Consider the following 19,582-nt stretch of genomic DNA (forward strand, 5'->3'; position numbering starts at 1 on the left):
CTTGAGCCTGGGAGTTGAGGTTGAAGTGAGCTGTGATGCGCCACTGCACTCCAGCCTAAGTGACAAAGAGAGACTGTCTCAAAAAAAGAAAAAACAAATTTGTTATCATACAGTTTTGAGGGTCAGAAGTCTAACATACGTCTCGGTGGACTAACATTGAGGTGTCAGCAGGGTAGCATTCCTGTTGGCTTCAGGGCAGAATCCCTTTCCTTGCCTCTTCCAGCTTCTAGTGCTGCCTGTCTTCCTTGGCTCATGGCCCCTTCTTCCATCTTCAGAGCCAGCCGCATAGCATCTTCCAGGCTCTCTCTGGCTTCTGCTTCCATCCTCACATCTCCTTCTGTGACTCTGAGCCTCCTGCCTCCCTCCTATAAGAACTCATGTGATTACCTTGGGCCCACCTGGATAATCCAAGATGGCTCCTTCATCTCAAGATTCTTAATTTATGTGGGGCATGAAGGCTCACACCTGTAATCCCAGCACTTTGGGAGGTGGAGGCGGGCAGATCACTTGAGATCAGGAGTTTGAGACCAATTTGGCTAACATAGTGAAACCCTGTCTCTACTAAAAATATGAAAATTAGCTGGGCATGGTGGCCTAAGCCTACAATCCCAGCTACTTGGGAGGCTGAGGCATGAGAATCACTTGAACCCGGGAGGCAGAGGCTGCCGTAAGCCAAGATTGCACCACTGCACTCCAGCCTGGGCAACAGAGCAAGACTCCATCTCAAAAAAAAAAAAAAAAAAAAAGATTCTTAATTACATCTGCAAAGTCCCTTTTGCCATATGAAGTGATATACTCAGAGGTTCTGAAGATTAGGAGATGGACATCTTTGGGGAATAATTATTCTGCCCACCCCAGGAGTAAGAGTGGGGAGACAGAAGACAGTATTGGAGGCATCCTCTGGGGAGAAAGTCAAAACCCAGCCACTCCTCCTCATTCCCTCATCCAGGACTGTTTTGGGGCTGAGAGTGCTTCTAAAAATAGGGAGAAGATGGATCCGAGGGTTAGGCCAGAAGGGAGGTGGGGAAGGGGAAGGGCTAGGAGGAGACTGTCGGAAATCTGTGAGGTCTTCAGGAGAAAGATGACACAGGTACCCCTCAGCTGCCTGAAGCAGACTGGGAATTTCATTCACCCTTAGCCCATGCAGCCCGTGTGACCCACACACACCTCAAGGAAGGCCGAGATAGAGTCTTGAAGAACACTCAGCTGACAATGAGATGCATGTTTGGAAAACGGCAGTGAGGAGAGAACCCAAAACTGAAAGTGAGTCACCTTTTTAAGTTGCACCCTCTGAGTGAGTCCTTCACAGGCGCCCACAGCAGCTCTCTGGAGAGGACGCCCCCACATCAGGGAGGCGTGGGCCTCAACACATGCTCTCAAGCCTCCACACTTCTGCTTCCTAAGTAGGTTGAAAACATTTCCAAAAATATGTTGTATGTATTAGTCACCATATGCCTAATATATACAGTCCTTCGCCTCCCACCCCCTGGACGTTTTATTGGCAAGGATTAAGAATTTGAAGCTAACCTGCCTGGGCGCGGTGGCCCATGCCTATAATCCCAGCATTTTGGGAGGCCAAGGCGGGTGGATCACGAGGTCAGGAGTTCAAGACCAGCCTGACCAAAATGGTGAACCCCGTCTCTACCAAAAATTCAAAAATTAACCAGGCGTGGTGACGGGCGCCTATAATCCCAACTACTCAGGAGGCTGAGGCAGGAGAATCGCTGGAACCTGGGAGGCGGAGGTTGCAGTGAGCTGAGGTCATGCCACTATACTCCAGCCTGGGTGACAGAGTGAGACTCTGTCTCAAAAAAAAAAAAAAAAAAAGAAGAATTTGAAGCTAACCTAGAACCAGACTGTGGATCTCTCTTGGGCTTCGGGCCTGTAATGGGCCAGTAGGCCCCCTCTTCCTCCCCTTAGGAGGGATATTAAGAAGAATACCTAAGAAGTGGTTAATACCTCTGGAGTCTCTTGAATTTAGAAAACTAAGAGGCAAGTGTTTACCTTTCTCTGTGAGGCCTCCAAGCTGGTGGCCGCTTGTACGGGAGTCTTGTCATAGCTTTTGTTTATAAATTTTGCATTGGTTTGCTTGATCTTTAACATTACTTTATTCAATAAATATGCATCTAAATATAATTGTTTTACTTTTTTTAATTTATTTATTTTGAGATGGAATCTCACTCTGTCACCCAGGCTGGAGTGCAGTGGCGTGATCTCGGTTCACTGCAAGCTCCGCCTCCCGGATTCATGCCATTCTCCTGCCTCAGCCTCCCGAGTAGCTGGGAATACAGGTGCCTGCCACCACGCCTGGCTAATTTTTTGTATTTTAAGTAGGGACAGGTTTTTAACCATGTTAGCCAGGATGGTCTCGATCTCCTGACCTCGTGATCTGCCTTGGCCTCTCAAAGTTCTGGAATTACAGGCTTGAGTCACTGCACCAGGCCCAAATTTTACTTTTTCAATTGACATGTACATATTGTATATATTTATGGTGTACAATATGATGTTTTAAAATATGTATATATTGTGAAATGGCTAAAGCAAGCCAATCGACATGCATTACCTCATATATGTACCATTTTTGTTAATTAAACACTTAAAATGTACTCAGTAATTTTCTACTGCACAATACATTGTTATTAACTATAATCACCTTGTTGTACAATAATCCCCTGAATTTATGCTTCCTGTCTAACTGAAAATTCTGCACCTGTTACCCAACAGGAGACTTAAGTCAGGGTACAGGCAAACAGCATCACATCTTTAAACAACTGCTGCCTGTTTTCTCCAGAATGCGTTTCATTTGTAAATAATATTTGTCTACTAAATATAAATACTTGAGTAAAACATTTAGGACTGGCTGCAGGTATGCATGACTGGCTAGATCTTGATTACTTGGACAACTGTTTCTGCTTTCAGACTAGAGAGCTCTTGTATGGGAATAAATCTGAGTTTGGAGCTAGCAGTTGGAACCTTCTGGCTAATTCTGTTGATTTCTGCCCTCTTAGATGCTTACAGACTCCCATCACATGGGTCTACTGTAGAGAATTCCCAGGGGGAGATGGACTTATTGAGTTGAATGGCAGCCTTCCTAACTGGAGGCCATTACCAGTATGTAGTGGGGCCCCTGCAGACGGCCCATCTGCTCATCTCTCTTGACCCAGACTTTCAATGACAGTATGTGTGGAAGCCAAGCTTTTACTTCTTGATCCTGAACGAGACTTATTTTAGGCTCAAGACCACATTTTCATTGTGTAATTTCATCATCTGCATACACAGTATTTAGCAAGGATTCACAATAGGGTCAGACCCTAAATTAAAGAAAAATAAGTTGTGATTTCTGCCTCTAAGGAAATGACCTTTGAAAGGTAAAAGAAAGAAGTTGAAAACACACGTGAATAGTTTCATAGGACAAGTCACTTTGCCCTTTACTTTCTCTCCTTTTTCCTTTTCTTTTTCTTTTTCTTTTTTAAGTTCTGGGATACACGTACAGAACGTGCAGGTTTGTTACATAGGTGTATGTGTGCCATGGTGGTTTGCTGCACCTACTCTTTTATTTTCTAAAAATGGAAGATAATAAAACTGACCCTCCTCAAGTATTTACTAGTATGAATACAGAGTTCATTGTTCAATAATTTGAAAAGAGCCATGAATAAAAACGTGATGCAATTGGCCCAAGACACATGTGGCTGAAGGCTGGCCGGGAATATTTTCCTGATTAACTTTGCATCCAATGTCCTGGGAGTTTCTTCTCCAAAGGTCTACCCTGGAACCTCTGTTGACCTTTACTTCCATCCAGGGTAGTGTGTTCAGGACCACACAGCTAGCTATCTACAAAGTGGGGAAGACTTTATTGAAAGAAGAAATACAGGGAGGGCCAGGCAGAGTGGCTTGTAATCCCAACACTTTGGGAGGCTGCGGTGGGCAGATCATAAGATCAAGACATCAAGACCATCCTGGCCAACATGGTGAAACCTCATCTCTACTAAAAATACAAAAATTAGCTGGGCATCATGGTGCGTGCCTGTAGTCCCAGCTACTCAGGAGGCTAAGGCAGGAGAATCGCTTGAACCCGGGAGGCAGAGGTTGCAGTGAGCCAAGATCGCCCCATTGTACTCCAGCCTGGTGACAGAGTGAGACTCCATCTCAAAAAAAAAAAAAGAAAGAAAAGAAAAGAAATACAGGGGACTACCTATGAAAAGTAAGCATGTACTAGTCTTGCTGGTCATTTCAGCCGGACTAAACATCTCATAATAATTGTGCTTTGACATACAACCTTACTGCGACCTTCTAACTCTGAACCCAACATTTTCCTGGCCCCTAAATAAACCCTGTTTAGTGAAGAGAAAAGAAACAAGAAAATAGGAGATGATCAGTGATATCTGAGATAACATTTAAGGATAAATAGGACAGCCAGGCAAAGAATAGGGCAAGGATTAGAGTTAGGGCTGTTTACTGGCAAGGAAGCCATGGAGCAATCTCTGTCCATTTGAGATAGGGTTTTAGCCCCAAGGGATTGTATTAATTAGGATTACATTGGATGGCAGGTAATAGAAAATTATGTTATATTGGTTTAACCAGGTAGAAGTTTTGTTTTTCTCGTGTAACACAAAGCCTAGGGGTGGGAAGCCCAGGATTACTATGATTTTGCCATGACATGATGCCAGCAGGAATCGGTTTAGCTTTCATCCTCAAGTTTGTCACCTCACGGCCTCAAAATGGCTGCATGCTTCAGTGTCACGTACAAGTTCCAGGCAGAAAGAATTAGGCAGGCAGGGAAAAATACGATGTGCCAATGGAGACACCTCCCTTTAAAGAGCCTTCTGCGATGCCTTACACAGTAATTTCTACTTATACCTCATTAGTCACTATTGTGTTATACTGCTGCCCATCTGTGAGACAGTCTATGTGTAGTACCAGAATAAACAAAACCTGGGTTCTGTTACAAGGAAGAAGGGGAGATTAAATATTTGATAGGCAACCAGCAGCGGTTGCAATAGTGACATAAAAAAACAACAGAAAACCTTACGTTAATGTTTATATTGCAGTCACGTTAATTAATTTCATCCCCTTTAAATGCAAGGTGGTGAATGGGCAGGCATCCTTTTTTAATAAAAGATGTATCAAATGTCAGAAGCAATCTGACATGTCCAAGATCGTCAGAAATACAATCCAATACCAATATGAAGTCCACGACCTTTATAATACATCATGCTACTTAAGAATTCTGATCTATACAGGAGGTCTTAGACATCCAAGAAGAGTATGTTTCAGGACTTTGTGAAACTCCATATTTAGGATAAGACTATAACATGTCACTTCCCTAATAGTATAGGAGGAAAGAAGGGATAAGAAAAGAATAACAAAGCCTCTTGGAGATAGACGTTAAGCTTCCAGGTAGGTTCATTCACTATCGCTAATACTTGTTAGCAACAGTGGGCCCAGGTGCAGCGGCTCACACCTATAATCCTAGCTACTTGAAGGTTAAGGCAGGAATATCACTTGAGACCAAAAGTTCAAGACCAGCCTGGGTAACATAGAGGGACCCTCATCTCTGAAAAAGATTTAATTTTTTTTTTTTTTTTTTTTTTCAGCCAGGCATGGTGGCATGCACTTGTAGTCCCAGCTACTTGGGAGGCTGAGGCAGGAGGATTGCTTGAGCTCAGGAGTTCACCACTGCAGTGAGGTATAATTGTGCTATAGCACTACAGCCTGGGTGACAGAGCAAGACCCCCATCTCTGAAAAAAATAAAATACAATAACCTTAAGCTAATACTCATGAAGCCCTTTGTTGTTTATGGGCATTGCCTCATTTCACCTTCTTACCAGCACTCTGAGTTAAGCACTATTACTATTGTCTTTCTTTTACAGGGGAGGACATGAAGGTTCAGAAAGGTGAAGCAAACATGCCCAGTGTCATACAGCTAGTATACGGCAGAGCTAGAACTCTAATCGCAAGCTTCTCTAACCCCAGCACCTAAATATCAAACTTAACTTCCTTTCTACCGCTTTCCATGAGCTCTGACTCACTCTTGCAGAGCAGCCTTACGGAGAATAGAATTCCAATTTGGACCTCAACAAAATTATGAATGATTACATCCCATGTTTTATCAAGGTTGTTCATCTCCACTGTAAACTGTAGAAATTAAATCTGCACATTCTGAGAGTCTTCTGTATTTAAACTCTTTTAGCCCTGCCACTGATGCCAAATTCCTAATGACTACACAGTTCATCGCAATTGGCCTCATCCTGTAGACTTTTCTCTGCTCTTCTTCTTGTGGAGTGGAGTTTGCTATCATGGCTTGGCTGTCATTAATGTGATGAATGTAATTATCCCTTTGAGCCATTTCTATTAAGATTCTGGTCTTGAGTTGGCAAAATGGAATTTAATCGTCTTGAATATGGGGTAAGAGAGCGTCCTGGGGGCTTCTGTGGCATTCCAGAGCTTAGGCCTGCAAAGAAGTCTTAGTGTGGAGGCCGGTAGCGCAGTCTCAAATCCCAGGTCTTAAAGCTGGAAGAGGGGAGGTGGCCTAGTCCCTGACAAACCAGGCAGGTAAGGCATCATTAGCGCCATTTCAAAGGGAAGGTGACTGAGGCTTGGGAGCTTAAATGAAACAGCAAGGGTCATACAGCTGGTTTCAGAGCTCAATTCAATCCCCCCAGGGAGAAGGAAGAATGGAGTGACTCATTTCCTCACCAAACAGGAACCTGTACGTTGTTTTGACAGAACTTTATGTCTATCCAGGCTCTTTGTTATTCTGACAGAGAATGGCACAGCCTATTCTTCTCTAGAGCCAATTTTCAAAATTAGCAAGGAAGCTGTCACTGTCGCATCTCTTTCATGTGTCAGTGTAGTCAAGACGGTGATCAGTGAAATGTTTTAAATCGTACTCTAAATATACATACAGTGCTGGAGGAAGGTGGGGTTGGTTCATGTTTCAGCCGCTCCTGTGTTATAATATCTGAATGCTTGCTTTAAGCTCAGATCTCCAGGCTGCTCCAAAGATGGGAATTTCTTACAGTGTCGCTCTAGCAAACTGGAGGGCAGCTTTTCATTGTTTAATTATTCACACGTGGGGTCTGAATGTGCCATGCTCATGCCCTCTTCCAACACACTTTAACTCCCAGCCTGTCTGCTCCCAGCCGGTGATGTAAATGTACCAGCTGCTTCCTAAGAACCAGTCCGCATCCTGCAGGAGGGGCTGGTTCCTTTCCTGGGCATCAGCCTGCCTGCTCTCAGCCTAAGCTCTCTCGCCAACCATGGTGGCTCCTTGCATTCCTACATCCTCTTATCTGAGAATCAGAGAGCATAATCTTCTTACGGGCCCGTGATTTATTAACGTGGCTTAATCTAAAGGTTCTCAGTCAAATTCTTTATGATCTACTGATTGTGGGGGCATGGCAAGGTTTGCTTGAAGGAGCTTGGCTGGTTTGGGCCCTTGTAGCTGACAGAAGGTGGCCAGGGAGAAGGCAGCACACTGCTCGGAGAATGAAGGCGCTTCTGCTGCTGGTCTTGCCTTGGCTCAGTCCTGCTAACTACATTGACAATGTGGGCAACCTGCACTTCCTGTATTCGGAACTGTGAGTCCCCTCTCTGTCCGTGCCTGTGTCTGTTTATGTGCCTAGTACGTTGGGGGTGGGACCCAAGTCCATTCCCTAGCTGATATATCCATTTAGAGGAATAAATTCTACACACACTAGATGCACTTGGACAAAGCGCCCTGCCAGCAGTTTAAAGCGGCATGCTTAGCTGTCTGTGACTTGACAAAAAAGCCCCATATTAACAGATGCAGTGCTTTCTCAACAAGGCATTTTTTTCCTGCTTCAGTGCCAGTGCTGCTTTTTTTGGGGTACTCTTTTTCCTCAATAGATGTAACTTCTCTTCCTTCTGTAAATAGAACTGAAGAGCAGTTAAGAATAGAATTTGTACGCATAGATCTGCTGCCTCTGTTGGGTATTTATAATTGCAAGCAGGCATCGTCCCTTTATTGAGACAGTCTCTATACCTGAAAACAGGTATAGTATCAGCAAAAAAAAAAAAAACCCCAAAAACAAAACCCTATGTATAAAACATTTATATCCATGTTATTTTTATTTTTGATGCTTTTTAAACCTATGGGATACAAAGAAATATGCCTTGAGCACCCATATTTCCATTGCCTTGATTTAATGGTTAATATTTTGCCACATTTCCTTCATATATTTTTTGCTGCAATGGTCCGGAGCAAATTGTAGCCATCATGACATATCACCCCTAAATACATGATTGTGCATCTCTGAAAAATAAACACAATTTCCTACATGACCCATGTCCATTTTATGCAAGCAAATGCCTCGTGTCACCAACCTCTAGTGATATTTTTCCAGCTCCTTTTGTTAGTAAGCTTTGAATAAGGATTACAGACTGATGTGAATGGCTTCTAACAATCATATGAAAAGTGTTGCTGTGTGTGCCTCGTGTTTGGAACATTTGCAAATGTATTCCTCCTTACGAACCTAACTAGACGGGAAAAATAGCAAGAGTTGACTTATGTGTAAATTACAGTCAGTGAGCAAATGAAAACAGAGACTTTAAATAGAGTTCCTAGAGCCCAGATCAAAAAAGCTTGTCTGGTCACATTTAGATAGTGCTACCACCCATGACTCTGTGGTGGTAGCCCCTGCCTCCTTTGTAATTAGCTGGACCAGCCAATTTGTTTAACACAGCAGGTGCTCTCTGATAAATAGAGCTAGGTTCTTGGAAGCAGATCATTTGTTCTGCATTTCAGGATTATCTGGTCCCATCTTACTGGAATGTAACCCCAGGATCCAAGAGAAAGTATGTAGCTTAAATCTGAATCATGAGCATCTCTGAGGAAATAATGACCTTGCAGAAGCTTTTCTAGACAAACAGACAGTGGCAGAGATTATGAAAAGGCTCATTCCTCTCTCAATGGATGCTGAGGTTGGGATCTTTGAAATTCAGTGCAATGATATTCTTCCCCGCCCACCCATTCCCATCCGCTATCCTTCTTCATTGCTATGTTGTTTTCCTAGGGCTGCTGTCATGAATCAACCCAAGTTGGGTATCTTAAAACAACAGAAATTTATTCTCCCACAGTTCTGGCATCCAGAAGCTTGAACTCAAGGTGTCAGCAAGGTCATGCTCCCTATGAAGGCTAAAGGGGAGAATGCTTTCTTGCATTCTTCTAGTTTTGTAGGGGGTGGGGGTGGCGCTGCAGGTGTTCCTTGGCTTGTGGCTGCATAACTCTACCTCTGCCTCCAACTGCCTGCACATGGCCTTCTCCTCAGTGTCCTCTTTAATTCCCTTTGCCTTCTCCTCTTCTTATAAGGATACTTATCATTGGATTTAGGGCCTACTTGGATACTCCATGGTAATCTTATCTTGAGATCTTTAATTGCATCTATAAGACCCTTATTCCAAATACGGTCACGTTTACAGGTTCTGGGTAGACATCTTTTGGGGGCCACCACTCCACTGACTACAGATTCCTGCTATTCCTACACAAAGATTCCTGCTATTGAGGAATCTTTCCATTTGTTTACTTTCAGTTTTATAGCCTAATTGAAGGAAGGCCCTTATACTACTTAATAATTTTCTCTTCTACAAGTACATGAATCAAAGGCAACATTTTTACTGAATAACTGAATGGACACAGGGAATCTATGAAAGTATGATGCTAGGGAATTGCCAGGATGGTGTTTCCACATTTATCTGACTTTCTTAGAAGCTTCCAGTTGCTGTGTATGCTTTGTGAGAGAGTTCTGTGCAGCTGTTCCCTGATGCTACTGGGGATAATTACTCAGTGAATTAGTGACACATTTCAGGTACTGTAGTGTTCTCTAAGGAATCCAGGCAATAAGAATTGAAGCATGGTACCTCCTCTCTAGGAGTTGACAGTCTGATTGAGAAGCTGAAATTTATATCACATAAGAGATATAAGGAATGATTCAAGGCAGATGGAAATAAGTCATTTATAAGTAGAGTAGGTAGTAAATTGAGAGGAGGGAGAGATTGTCTACACTGGTGAAATTGATCAGGGAAAGCTTCCAGAGGAGTTGGGGGTTTAAGCTGGATCTTGAAGTGCTTAGAGGAATGAGGTAGAAACGGGTAGAAAGAGGAAGTATTTCAGGGATGGTAAGTGGCACAAGCAAAAAGGTTAGGAGCTAGCTGTGATTGTCACCAAAGCTTGAAAAACTATCATTTGGAACAGTAAATAAGGCTGCTGGGCCAGTTTAGCACCCTTAGGAGCAGGAATGATGGGTGATGGCTGCATGTCCAAGATGGAGGCCTTCTCTTACCTACTCTGGGTCATAGGATCCCAAAAGCAGGCAGAGCTCGGGGTATCTGCTGGGCTTCCTCCACCCTTTATCTTAGCTTTGGACTCCTGGCACTAGGGGAAGCTTGCCCTGTATTCCTTGTGCTTCCAGATGCACAGACCCTCCTGGATTTTCCTTTCTCTCTAACATCAATGCACTCTTGTCTTCCTGAGTTCATGCCTAGCTCAGACACTGGAACTAATCCAGTACATGGATTCAAATTTAGCATGTGGCCCAGGTTTCTCAAAGTCAAATGCCTACAGGAGCAAAGCAGGAATATTTTTTTTGTTGTTTTTTTTTGTTGTTGTTTTGAGACAGAATCTCACTCTGTTGCCCAGGCTGGAGTGCAGTGGCACAATTTCAGCTAGCTGCAACCTCCGCCTCCCGGGTTCAAGTGATTCTCCTGCCTCAGCCTCCTGAGTAGCTGGGATTACAGGTGCCCACCACCACACCTGGCTAATTTTTGTATTTTTAGTAGAGATGGGGTTTCACTATATTGGCCGGGCTGGTCTTGAACTCCTGACCTTGTGATCTACCCACCTTGGCCTCCCAAAGTGCTGGGATTACAAGTGTGAGCCACCGTGCCCAGCCAGGAATTATTTTAAAATGTGCATCATTCAGGCATAACACAAAAGGAGGTGGTGAGGCCTCTGGCCAACTGCAGAATGAATATATAATGCCCAAAATCATTCAAATTCAATTTAAAACAAAACAAAAACCCTGTGTCCAATTTAGCAGATCACTTAGGCATGCCTGGTTTGGCCTTGAGGGCCAATAGTTTATAACAACTTGGCCAAACCGATTCGGAATGTTGGGCCAAACACTTATTGACTCCAATGGGAAAGACACCAGTTTCAGAAGGATGAAGAACAGACCCAGAACTGACAAATGAGACACTGGGTTTTACTGGGGACTTACATATAGGGGAGAGTCCACTGGCAGCGGGCTGGACAGGAGAACCCCTTTGCGTGTAGTCCAATGGCAAGAGCTGGACAGAACTGCAAACGCTTGCAAAGACATGCATTTTATATTCACTTAGGACCCTCTCCCTAACAATCTCCACCTAGCAACCTTAACCCAAAACAAAGGACGTCATACAGCCCATGTTTCCTGGGATGGGCTAGGGGCTAAGCTGTTTCTCATAGATAAGGAATGACCCTCTGGGTTGGCCATTCCCGGATTCCTTAGCTTGAAACTCCGAACCACATGCAGGTGTGTCTGCTATACAGGGTCAGTCTCAAGGTATGCTTAAGTTATTGCTATCAGGTGTGTTTATACCAGGGCCTTTCCTTCTTTAAATATGTCTATTGTCACCTGATGCCTTGACCTAGAGGACAGTGAATTTGACAGAAGAACCCTAAAACCAGAGTATTTGGTGTGGAGTCCCAATCCATAGATCAGGGCGCGGAGAATCTAGGACAGTCCTCAGGTCTACAAAGAGCAGGCCCTAAGGATGAATGACAGCGCTTTCCTTCCCCACATGCCCTCACTCGCAGACCTCCATGACCATTCTTTTTGAATTTCCTAGACCCCAAAGGGAATCTGGGAAAATAACTTTCAGCATCATGGGCATGAGCATGGAAACAGCCTTCTCATCTTTCTGGGTCTATATTTACAGCCCTACACATGGAGAGACTTGTAGATGAAAACCTTAGAACAGTGTAGGTTCTGAGGATCACCCACTTCAGAAGTAGGGACAGAGTTTGTTTTCAAAATGAAGATTTGGAGGGCTCTAAATCAAACCTACTAAAATTAAAATCTTTGGGAGTGGGGCCCATACATTTTCATGCTTAAGCCTTCCAGGTGATTCTCATGCGGCTTCCCCATTTTCTTTTTCTTTTTTTTTTTTTTTTTTGAGACGGAGTCTCGCTCTGTCACCCAGGCTGGAGTGCAGTGGCCGGATCTCAGCTCACTGCAAGCTCCGCCTCCCGGGTTCACGCCATTCTCCTGCCTCAGCCTCCCGAGTAGCTGGGACTACAGGCGCCTGCCACCTCGCCCGGTTAAGTTTTTGTATTTTTAGTAGAGACGGGATTTCACTGTATTAGCCAGGATGGTCTCAATCTCCTGACCTCGTGATCCGCCCGTCTCGGCCTCCCAAAGTGCTGGGATTACAGGCTTGAGCCACCGCGCCCGGCCAGCCTCCCCATTTTCATGCTTGACAAGCTCCCCAGGGGATCCGTATGGGCACTACAGTTTAAGAACTCTTCACTCCAGCTGCAAAGCCAATTTACCTTGACTTCCCCTGTTGAAAATTATCACTCCTCTCTGTGTCCCCACTCAGTGCTATATGCATCAGGAACTTTTACCCTGTGAGTTCTGTGAGTTCTGAGGAGATTTTGGGATGCAGTAATGTTCATATGCCCAGCTTCTGCACAGCTTGGGGCAGAATTAAGTTAAACCAAATTAAGTGAATTTGCCTCATATCTTGGCCAACTCCTAAATGTTTCAAGCTGTGATAAAGAAGACCCTGGTTGGTTTCTTTGGAAGGGAATATTGACCTTGCTCATAACGATACAAGCTAGACTCGTCACTGGGATTGTCATTGAGCTGGTTGGTCATCACCTGTGGCTTTTGTAACATTTCTTTAAATATTTAAGTCTTTTTTTTTTTTTTAAGATGGAGTCTCGCTCAGTTGCCCAGGCTGGAATACAGTGGCATCATCTCGGCTCACTGCAACCTCCACCTCCCAGGTTCAAGCAATTCTCTTGTCTCAGCCTCCCGAGTAGCTGGGACTGCAGGCACCTGCCACTACGTCTGGCTAATTTTTGTATTTTTAGTAGAGATGGGGTTTCACCATATTGGTCAGGCGGGTCTCGAACTCCTGACCTCTGGTAATCTACCCACCTCAGCCTCCCAAAGTGCTGGGATTACAGGCATGAGCCACTGCGCCCAGCCTAAATTTTTAAGTTTAACAAAAATCCAAGAAAAAAACTTAGAATTTGGTGGAGTGGTGCTAGTACTCGTGGTGCATTTGGTTCTCCACACACCAAACCTTCATGAGCTAGTTACAGAAAAGTAGAGTTTTTTCATCTCCTTCCCACTTTAAAAACTTTTAGTTCGTATCATCCTTGAAAATTTTTCTCATGTTTGTGCCATATTCTGATGGTATGACCTGCTCTTGCCTGTGGTACAAAGTCTGAGTGAGCTTGGAGCAGATGCACAGTTAGTTTGGGACTCGCTTTTCAAAGTACCTGCCCTTCGTTTTAGGAACACAGTGATCAACAAAACAGCTAGGCGTGGTTGCTGGAGGATGACAGGTCCTGGAAACTAGTGCCACTAGCTGTGCGACTGACTTCCCAGGAAGCCAGGAAATGCTGTGCTCTTTCTAGTTTGAGTCAAATATTTTTGGTTTGTAAGTGGAATCACTAGTAACAATCATGCTAGAATCTAGAGAGAAAATTATACTTTATTTTCTTATCCCTATAGTAGTAGTACTAAGTAGGGATAGCTTATTTCCACTGGAGTTTTGTACTCCAGAGATTAAAATGAGCAATTCCAATTTTGAAACCCAAATCATCTAAGGCTATGGAAGTGTTACCGGTGGCAAATCTGTAGCAACCTCAATTCTTAACACCTCAGAAGAAATAATGTTTAACCAAGGGGCATAAGGCAGGGTGAGAGGCCAAGGTAAGTTTTAGAGCAGAAGTGAAAAGTATATTAAAAAGCTTTAGAGCAGGAACAAAAGGAAGTACACTTAGAAGAGGGCCAAACAGGTGACTTGAGATCAGCTGGGTGGTTTGACCTTTGACTTGGGGTTTCATATGTTGGCATGCTTCCAGGGGGGTTGCATCCTTTCTCCCCTGATTCTTCCCTTGGAGTGGGCTGTCTGCATGCACAGTGGCCTTCAGGCACTTGGGGGATGAGCATGCACATTGTGTTTACTGAAGTTGTGTGTGTGCTCACTTGACGGGTTTTTCTCCTTGTCAGTTGAGGATTCATACACCAGTTAAACGCTGCCATTTTGCCTCTTAGTGTGCACGCTTGAGTCTACTCCCCCAACTCCCCTGTGACCATCACCTGATGGTTGCCTGACATTCCTGATTGTGGGGAGGGTGGCCTTCCCTGCTCATGATTGCATAAGTACCTACTGTAACAGAAGGATGAGGTCTCCCGGAGAAACTGCCAAGAGCGGTAAGAGTTATGGGCAGCCTTATGTATGCCCTTCCAGCAAAATGTGGTAGGCCCCAGGAGTCAGAACCACAGAACACACCAAGCTCTTAGAACCAAGGATTCCAACCACCAACCACCTCCTAGGTTAACTGACTCAAACCTAACCTGCAACATACACCTCTGACAAACTGCACAGACTTCATGCAACAAGAACATTCATTTTTGGGCTCACAGGCCCAAAGAGAGCTTTGAATCAAACCCAGCTGGGTGTTCCAGGCTTTTAAGTGGGGAGGTTGCTTGCTTCCATTTTCTTTATCTATTTCCATTTACCCATTACACCCTGGTCTGGCTTTTCAGTATCCCCTTCTCTACGTCAAAGCTGTGTGGCAAGACCATCCTTAGTAGCTCCTTTTCCTGCCTGCTGACTTCAGTCAGACCTGGGCCAGGTATTGGGCCATGAACTCCATGACCTGGATAAGTATCTTTTTTAAAAAGTTTTGTACTAATGGAGATTCACACAGGAGGGTCCAGATGATTGTGGCTGGATTCTTTCTGGGGTGAATGAGTCGGGGATGAGTGGAATACAGTGGATTGCCTTAGATTCCATTTCCTCCCCACTTCATTTTCACTGTGTTAGGCATTCCCAACACTTTCAAAGTTCAAACCAACAGGGTGAGCTTTATGGATTTGCCAGCAAATGTTTTCCAAATTGAGTCTCCAAGAATTTGTTTCTTTCTCATTGAAATTGAAAAGGGGGAAAAAAAATGTTGCTGATCTCTGGATTTGTCTTGTCCTGTGTTTTGAGCATCTGAAGTAGAATTTGGACGAGGACCTGGAAGGAAGGAGGCAGAGTTTATAGAGGAAATGGGGTAAGGTAGAGAAATCATATTCAAAAGGAACAAGATCCAGTCTTGGGGCAAAGCCAGGGCCCATTTGGGCTCAATGACTATCGAAGCATTTCAGTTCAGCACATGTTTAACGGGGCATTTTTCCTTGAATTTTTAGACTTGTGTATTTTGAAGGAAATTGAAGCTGCATGGCCCTCATTCATTTACACTGAACTCACCAAAATCTTGTTTTGTAATGATTCTTTGATGTCCAAAGAGCATTGTAATCCTGTTTCATGGTCTTATTTTTTCCCCCCCTTTGAGTATTAGCAAATTCTTTTTTGCCAGCAGTAAAGTCACTCCAGTTCCAAGCTGTTCACTCCCTGGTCCAAAGTGTTCTCCTCCTAGGGAGGTCACCCTACACCAAACTCAGCAGTTTCAAGACGCCACTCTGATGCTTGGCAAATTGTGCTTGTCTTTCTAGTTCCATGACTATGTCAGGTGGATAAGAGGCAACGTTGGGATGTCCGTAAGAATCTCACTGACTCCTTCATGCTTGGTTGACTTATTTTCTTCATTTTAACTTATAATGGAAAACTACAAACAATACAAAAGGAGAGAAAAGGTTATAATGAAACTCCATGTGCCCTATACCCATCTTCAGCAATTATGAGTTCAAGGCCATCTCATCTATATCTCCTTTAACTGTTTCGAAGCAAATCACAGATGACATGTCATTTCATCTGCAAACATTTCGGCACCTATCTCTAAAGATAGATTCTTAAGAAATGGGACCACCATACTAATATCACACGAAAAACAACCATAATTCCTTAATAACAAATATCTGGTTTGTTTGAATCATGAGCTAAATACAATCTACACATTGCAATTAGTCACCACATCTCTTAAGTTTCTTTCCTCCTCCTCCTCGTCTTCTCCGTTCTTCATCCTCTGCTGATACAAAGGAGTTCTTGAGGTAAATTCTGAGGAATATAGCTTTGGCAAATTCCAAATATTGGGCTAGTAACTGAAAAAGAGAAAAATAAAACAGTGATTTTAATTTACTGTCCAAATTGAAAGAAATGTAAAAAAGCAAAGGTCCAAAACATTGAGCATTGAAGTCTATGCATGTAACTACAATTTTATTCAGGATGAGTGTCTTATGACCTTGTTGCCCAGAAGCTTTAAGGGGAGGACTTTTTTTTTATTTTTACTTTAGGTTTGGGGGGTACTTGTCAAGGTTTGTTACATAGGTAAACACATGTCATGGGGTTTGTACATATTATTTCATCATGTAGGTATTAAGCCCAGTACCCAGTAGTTATCCTTTCTGTTCCTCTCCTTCCTCCTACCCTGCACCTTCAAGTAGACTCCAGTGTCAGTCATTTCCTTCTTTGTGTTCAGAAGTTCTTACCATTCAGCTCCCACTTAGATATGCAGCATTTGGTTTTCTGTTCCTGCGTTAGTTTGCTAAGGATAATAGCCTCCAGCTCCATCCATGTTCCTGCAAAAGACATGATCTTGTTCATTTTTATGGCTGTATAGTCTTCTTTGGTATATCTGTGCCACATTTTCATTACCCAGTCTGTCATTTATGGACGTTTAGTTTGATTCCATATCTTTGCTATTGTGAATAGTGCTGCAATGAACATTTGCGTGCATATGTCTTTATAGTACAATGAATTATATTCCTCTGGGTTTATACCCAGTAATGGGATTGCTGGGTGGGATGGTAGTTCTTCTTTTAGCTCTTTGAGGAATTGCCATACTGCTTTCCAGAATGGCTGACTTAATTTACACTTCTGCCAACAGAGTATAAGTGTTCTAATGGGACAGCTTTAAGAGAATGGAGAAATATCTCCATAGGGCAATAATCTTACAGCTTCTTGATCACAGACCTCTTTCAATCAATAAATTTCTCCATTGCCTGTCATTTGTATAGTTATCTATATACAATTATACACATATACTACTATATTAATGTGTCCATGATAAAACAGGCACAAAAACATTGTTAAAGAATAAAAAATGTATACCTAAGAGTTCTATGACAATCTGCCCACTTTCAGGGCTCACTGGTAAAACAACTTCTTCAAAGTAAAAGGAAGAAAGTTGCTCACTGCCAGTCTGTGGGGTTGGTCTTGGAAGGAATGGGGCAGGAAATGGTCTACTTCTGCAGGCCAAATAAAACTTGGCAGGCCAAGGAAGCAGACATCGTTTTTCTCATAGTCATACTTCCCCCGACCTTTTTTTTTTTGTTTAAGCCATCACTCCTTCTGTGTGCCCATGTGGCCCCAATCCCTTCCAGCCTTCTCCGAGGCCCACCACCCCCAATCACACCTACTTTCATTAACACCAAGAGTGGAATTGGAGGATCCAGGTTTGTGAAACTTGAAATGTTCAGAATTTCAGTCCTCTTTTTAAAAAGGAAGATAAAATTGTGAATTCACAACTGGTAGGTCCCCGTCAGGTTCTTGGAAAGGCACATGCATACCAGGAACCTCGAACCATCTTCATCAGCCTCACAGTCATCTTCCCTCCCACGGGAGCTCTGAGGTACCAAATTCACCTTCCTTTCTTTCTGACTCCCTCTTTCTTTTTCTCCTATATTTTCCTGTAGAGCCAGCTCTGGGAATTCTGGTGTCCTTCTAAGCCCATTTCTTCCATGTTTAACTCTTGCATACCCAGAGCTGGAGCTGTTTTCCTTGTTGCCCCATGAGCCAAGAATGTACCTGTGAACCCTTCCCCATTTCATCCTTCATTAGCAGCTCTACCCAGAACAGTAAGAGAGGAAGAGGCCAGGGACCTCAGAAACAAGTCCACTTGTCATCCCAAGGATGATCATCCAGTGGCTCTCAGCCGAAGGTGAGATGACCTAGTGATTCAAGGCACATGCTCTGGAGTCAGACTGACCCCAGTTCCTATATAGTCTCTGCCAGCTGGGCAACCTTGGGTGAGTTACTTAGCTTCTCTGAGCTTTTCTCACCTATAAATGGGAATAACACTTACCTCACAGGCTGTCATGAGATTATGTAAAGCATTTAATATAGTGCCTGGTACATAGGAAACCCTTAAATTGTGGATTTTATCATGAGTAATGGAGGGAGTTAGAATATATTTCATCGATTCTAAGACATACTTCTTAATGTCTCCTGAAAGCAGATTCCATCTTGGAATTGACAACACCGTGCAAAGATAATTGGCAGTGTCTATCTTTCTTGGTTATCTATAAAAATAATGGTGCACCTTACAATAGATGTAGTCTTCGATTTGATGTAATTTGGTAACAACTAATTTTATCCACAGTGAGCACAGGTGGACTGAGATCAAGAAACTGGAGTTGCTGCAACCATACAGTCTCTTCTTCTCTCTCACTGAAGAGGCAGGGAAATGGCTGACTTGAACTGAGAAAGGGGTAACTAGCTTAGGGGAAAGTCCATGGAGAGAGGCCTGAGCTACTTATCAGTGGCTGAGGCCTCACCTCCCACGCAGCTCTGCCTCCACAAGTGGGTCAGTCTTTACCACATCTGCCAGTCTCTTGACTCTGCCCCCGGCTCCCTCCCCAGCTGTCATTCCTCAGCTATTTAGCTCCTTGCTGCCCTCACACTGCAGCTCCTCTTTCCTATTTTCCTCCTTCCCCGCTTTGAAGAGGAAGACTGAATCCAGCGTGTTGCCTGGCTAGTGGTGTCTGTGGCCCAGAACCATAAATTTTTGAGAGCTGAAGGAGAGCTTGGAGATGATTTAGTCTAATCCCCCTATTTTACAGATGAAGAAAGTAAGGCCTAATAATTTGCCCAAATGACTCAGCCCTGCCAGTAACAAACTATGTGACCTTGAACAAGTTATGACATTTTTTTTGGAAACAATATTAAAGCATTCATCGTTTTATGAAATGTGTCCTCAGGAAGCAATAAAATTGGAGCTAATGGTTAAAATTTTAAACTACCAGCTCTAGGCAGAGCAATGACATAGAGGTGACACAGTGTGGCAAGCGACCCCGCAGAGCACCCATCATGAATGGAGCATCCTCTGATGGAGTCTGACCACCTGGGCCTGCTCAGAATGGTAACATGGGACTTCTTCGACCAATTTTGAACACGTGCAGCCTGGGGCCATTTGACAGCAATAAGGCTTTATGTTTGAATATGCTATCCCAAGGATTTTTATCTAATTCTAAGAGTTTCCTATACAAAGGATGGCAGCAGAGAGGCAGGGCAGAGTTCAGTCATGAAACATTAAGAAACTTTAGCTTGTATTGATTAAAAATGTGGCCTCTGGCTAGGTGCAGTGGCTCATGCCTGTAATCTCAGTACTTTGGGAGG

At 43.6% G+C, this 19,582-nt stretch overlaps 1 protein-coding gene across 2 annotated transcripts in view; it reads left to right on the plus strand.

The window, feature by feature from the left end:
• LNX1 (ligand of numb-protein X 1) overlaps positions 1 to 19,582 on the plus strand; it is a 195,404-nt gene that overhangs the window by 82,293 nt on the left and 93,529 nt on the right. Inside the window, exon 1 of one of the 2 annotated variants that reach the window (XM_025386368.1) lies at positions 7,147 to 7,581. The exons of the other annotated variant lie outside the window; for it this stretch is intronic. Coding sequence (XP_025242153.1) covers positions 7,490 to 7,581 — 92 coding nt within the window. The 5' untranslated portion in view covers positions 7,147 to 7,489. Of the gene's footprint in view, positions 1 to 7,146; positions 7,582 to 19,582 lie in introns of those variants that run through there. 2 annotated transcript variants of the gene reach the window in all.

The sequence above is a fragment of the Theropithecus gelada genome, chromosome 5 (assembly GCF_003255815.1).
Source record: "Theropithecus gelada isolate Dixy chromosome 5, Tgel_1.0, whole genome shotgun sequence".
In the NCBI taxonomy this organism is placed as follows: Eukaryota; Metazoa; Chordata; class Mammalia; order Primates; family Cercopithecidae; genus Theropithecus; species Theropithecus gelada.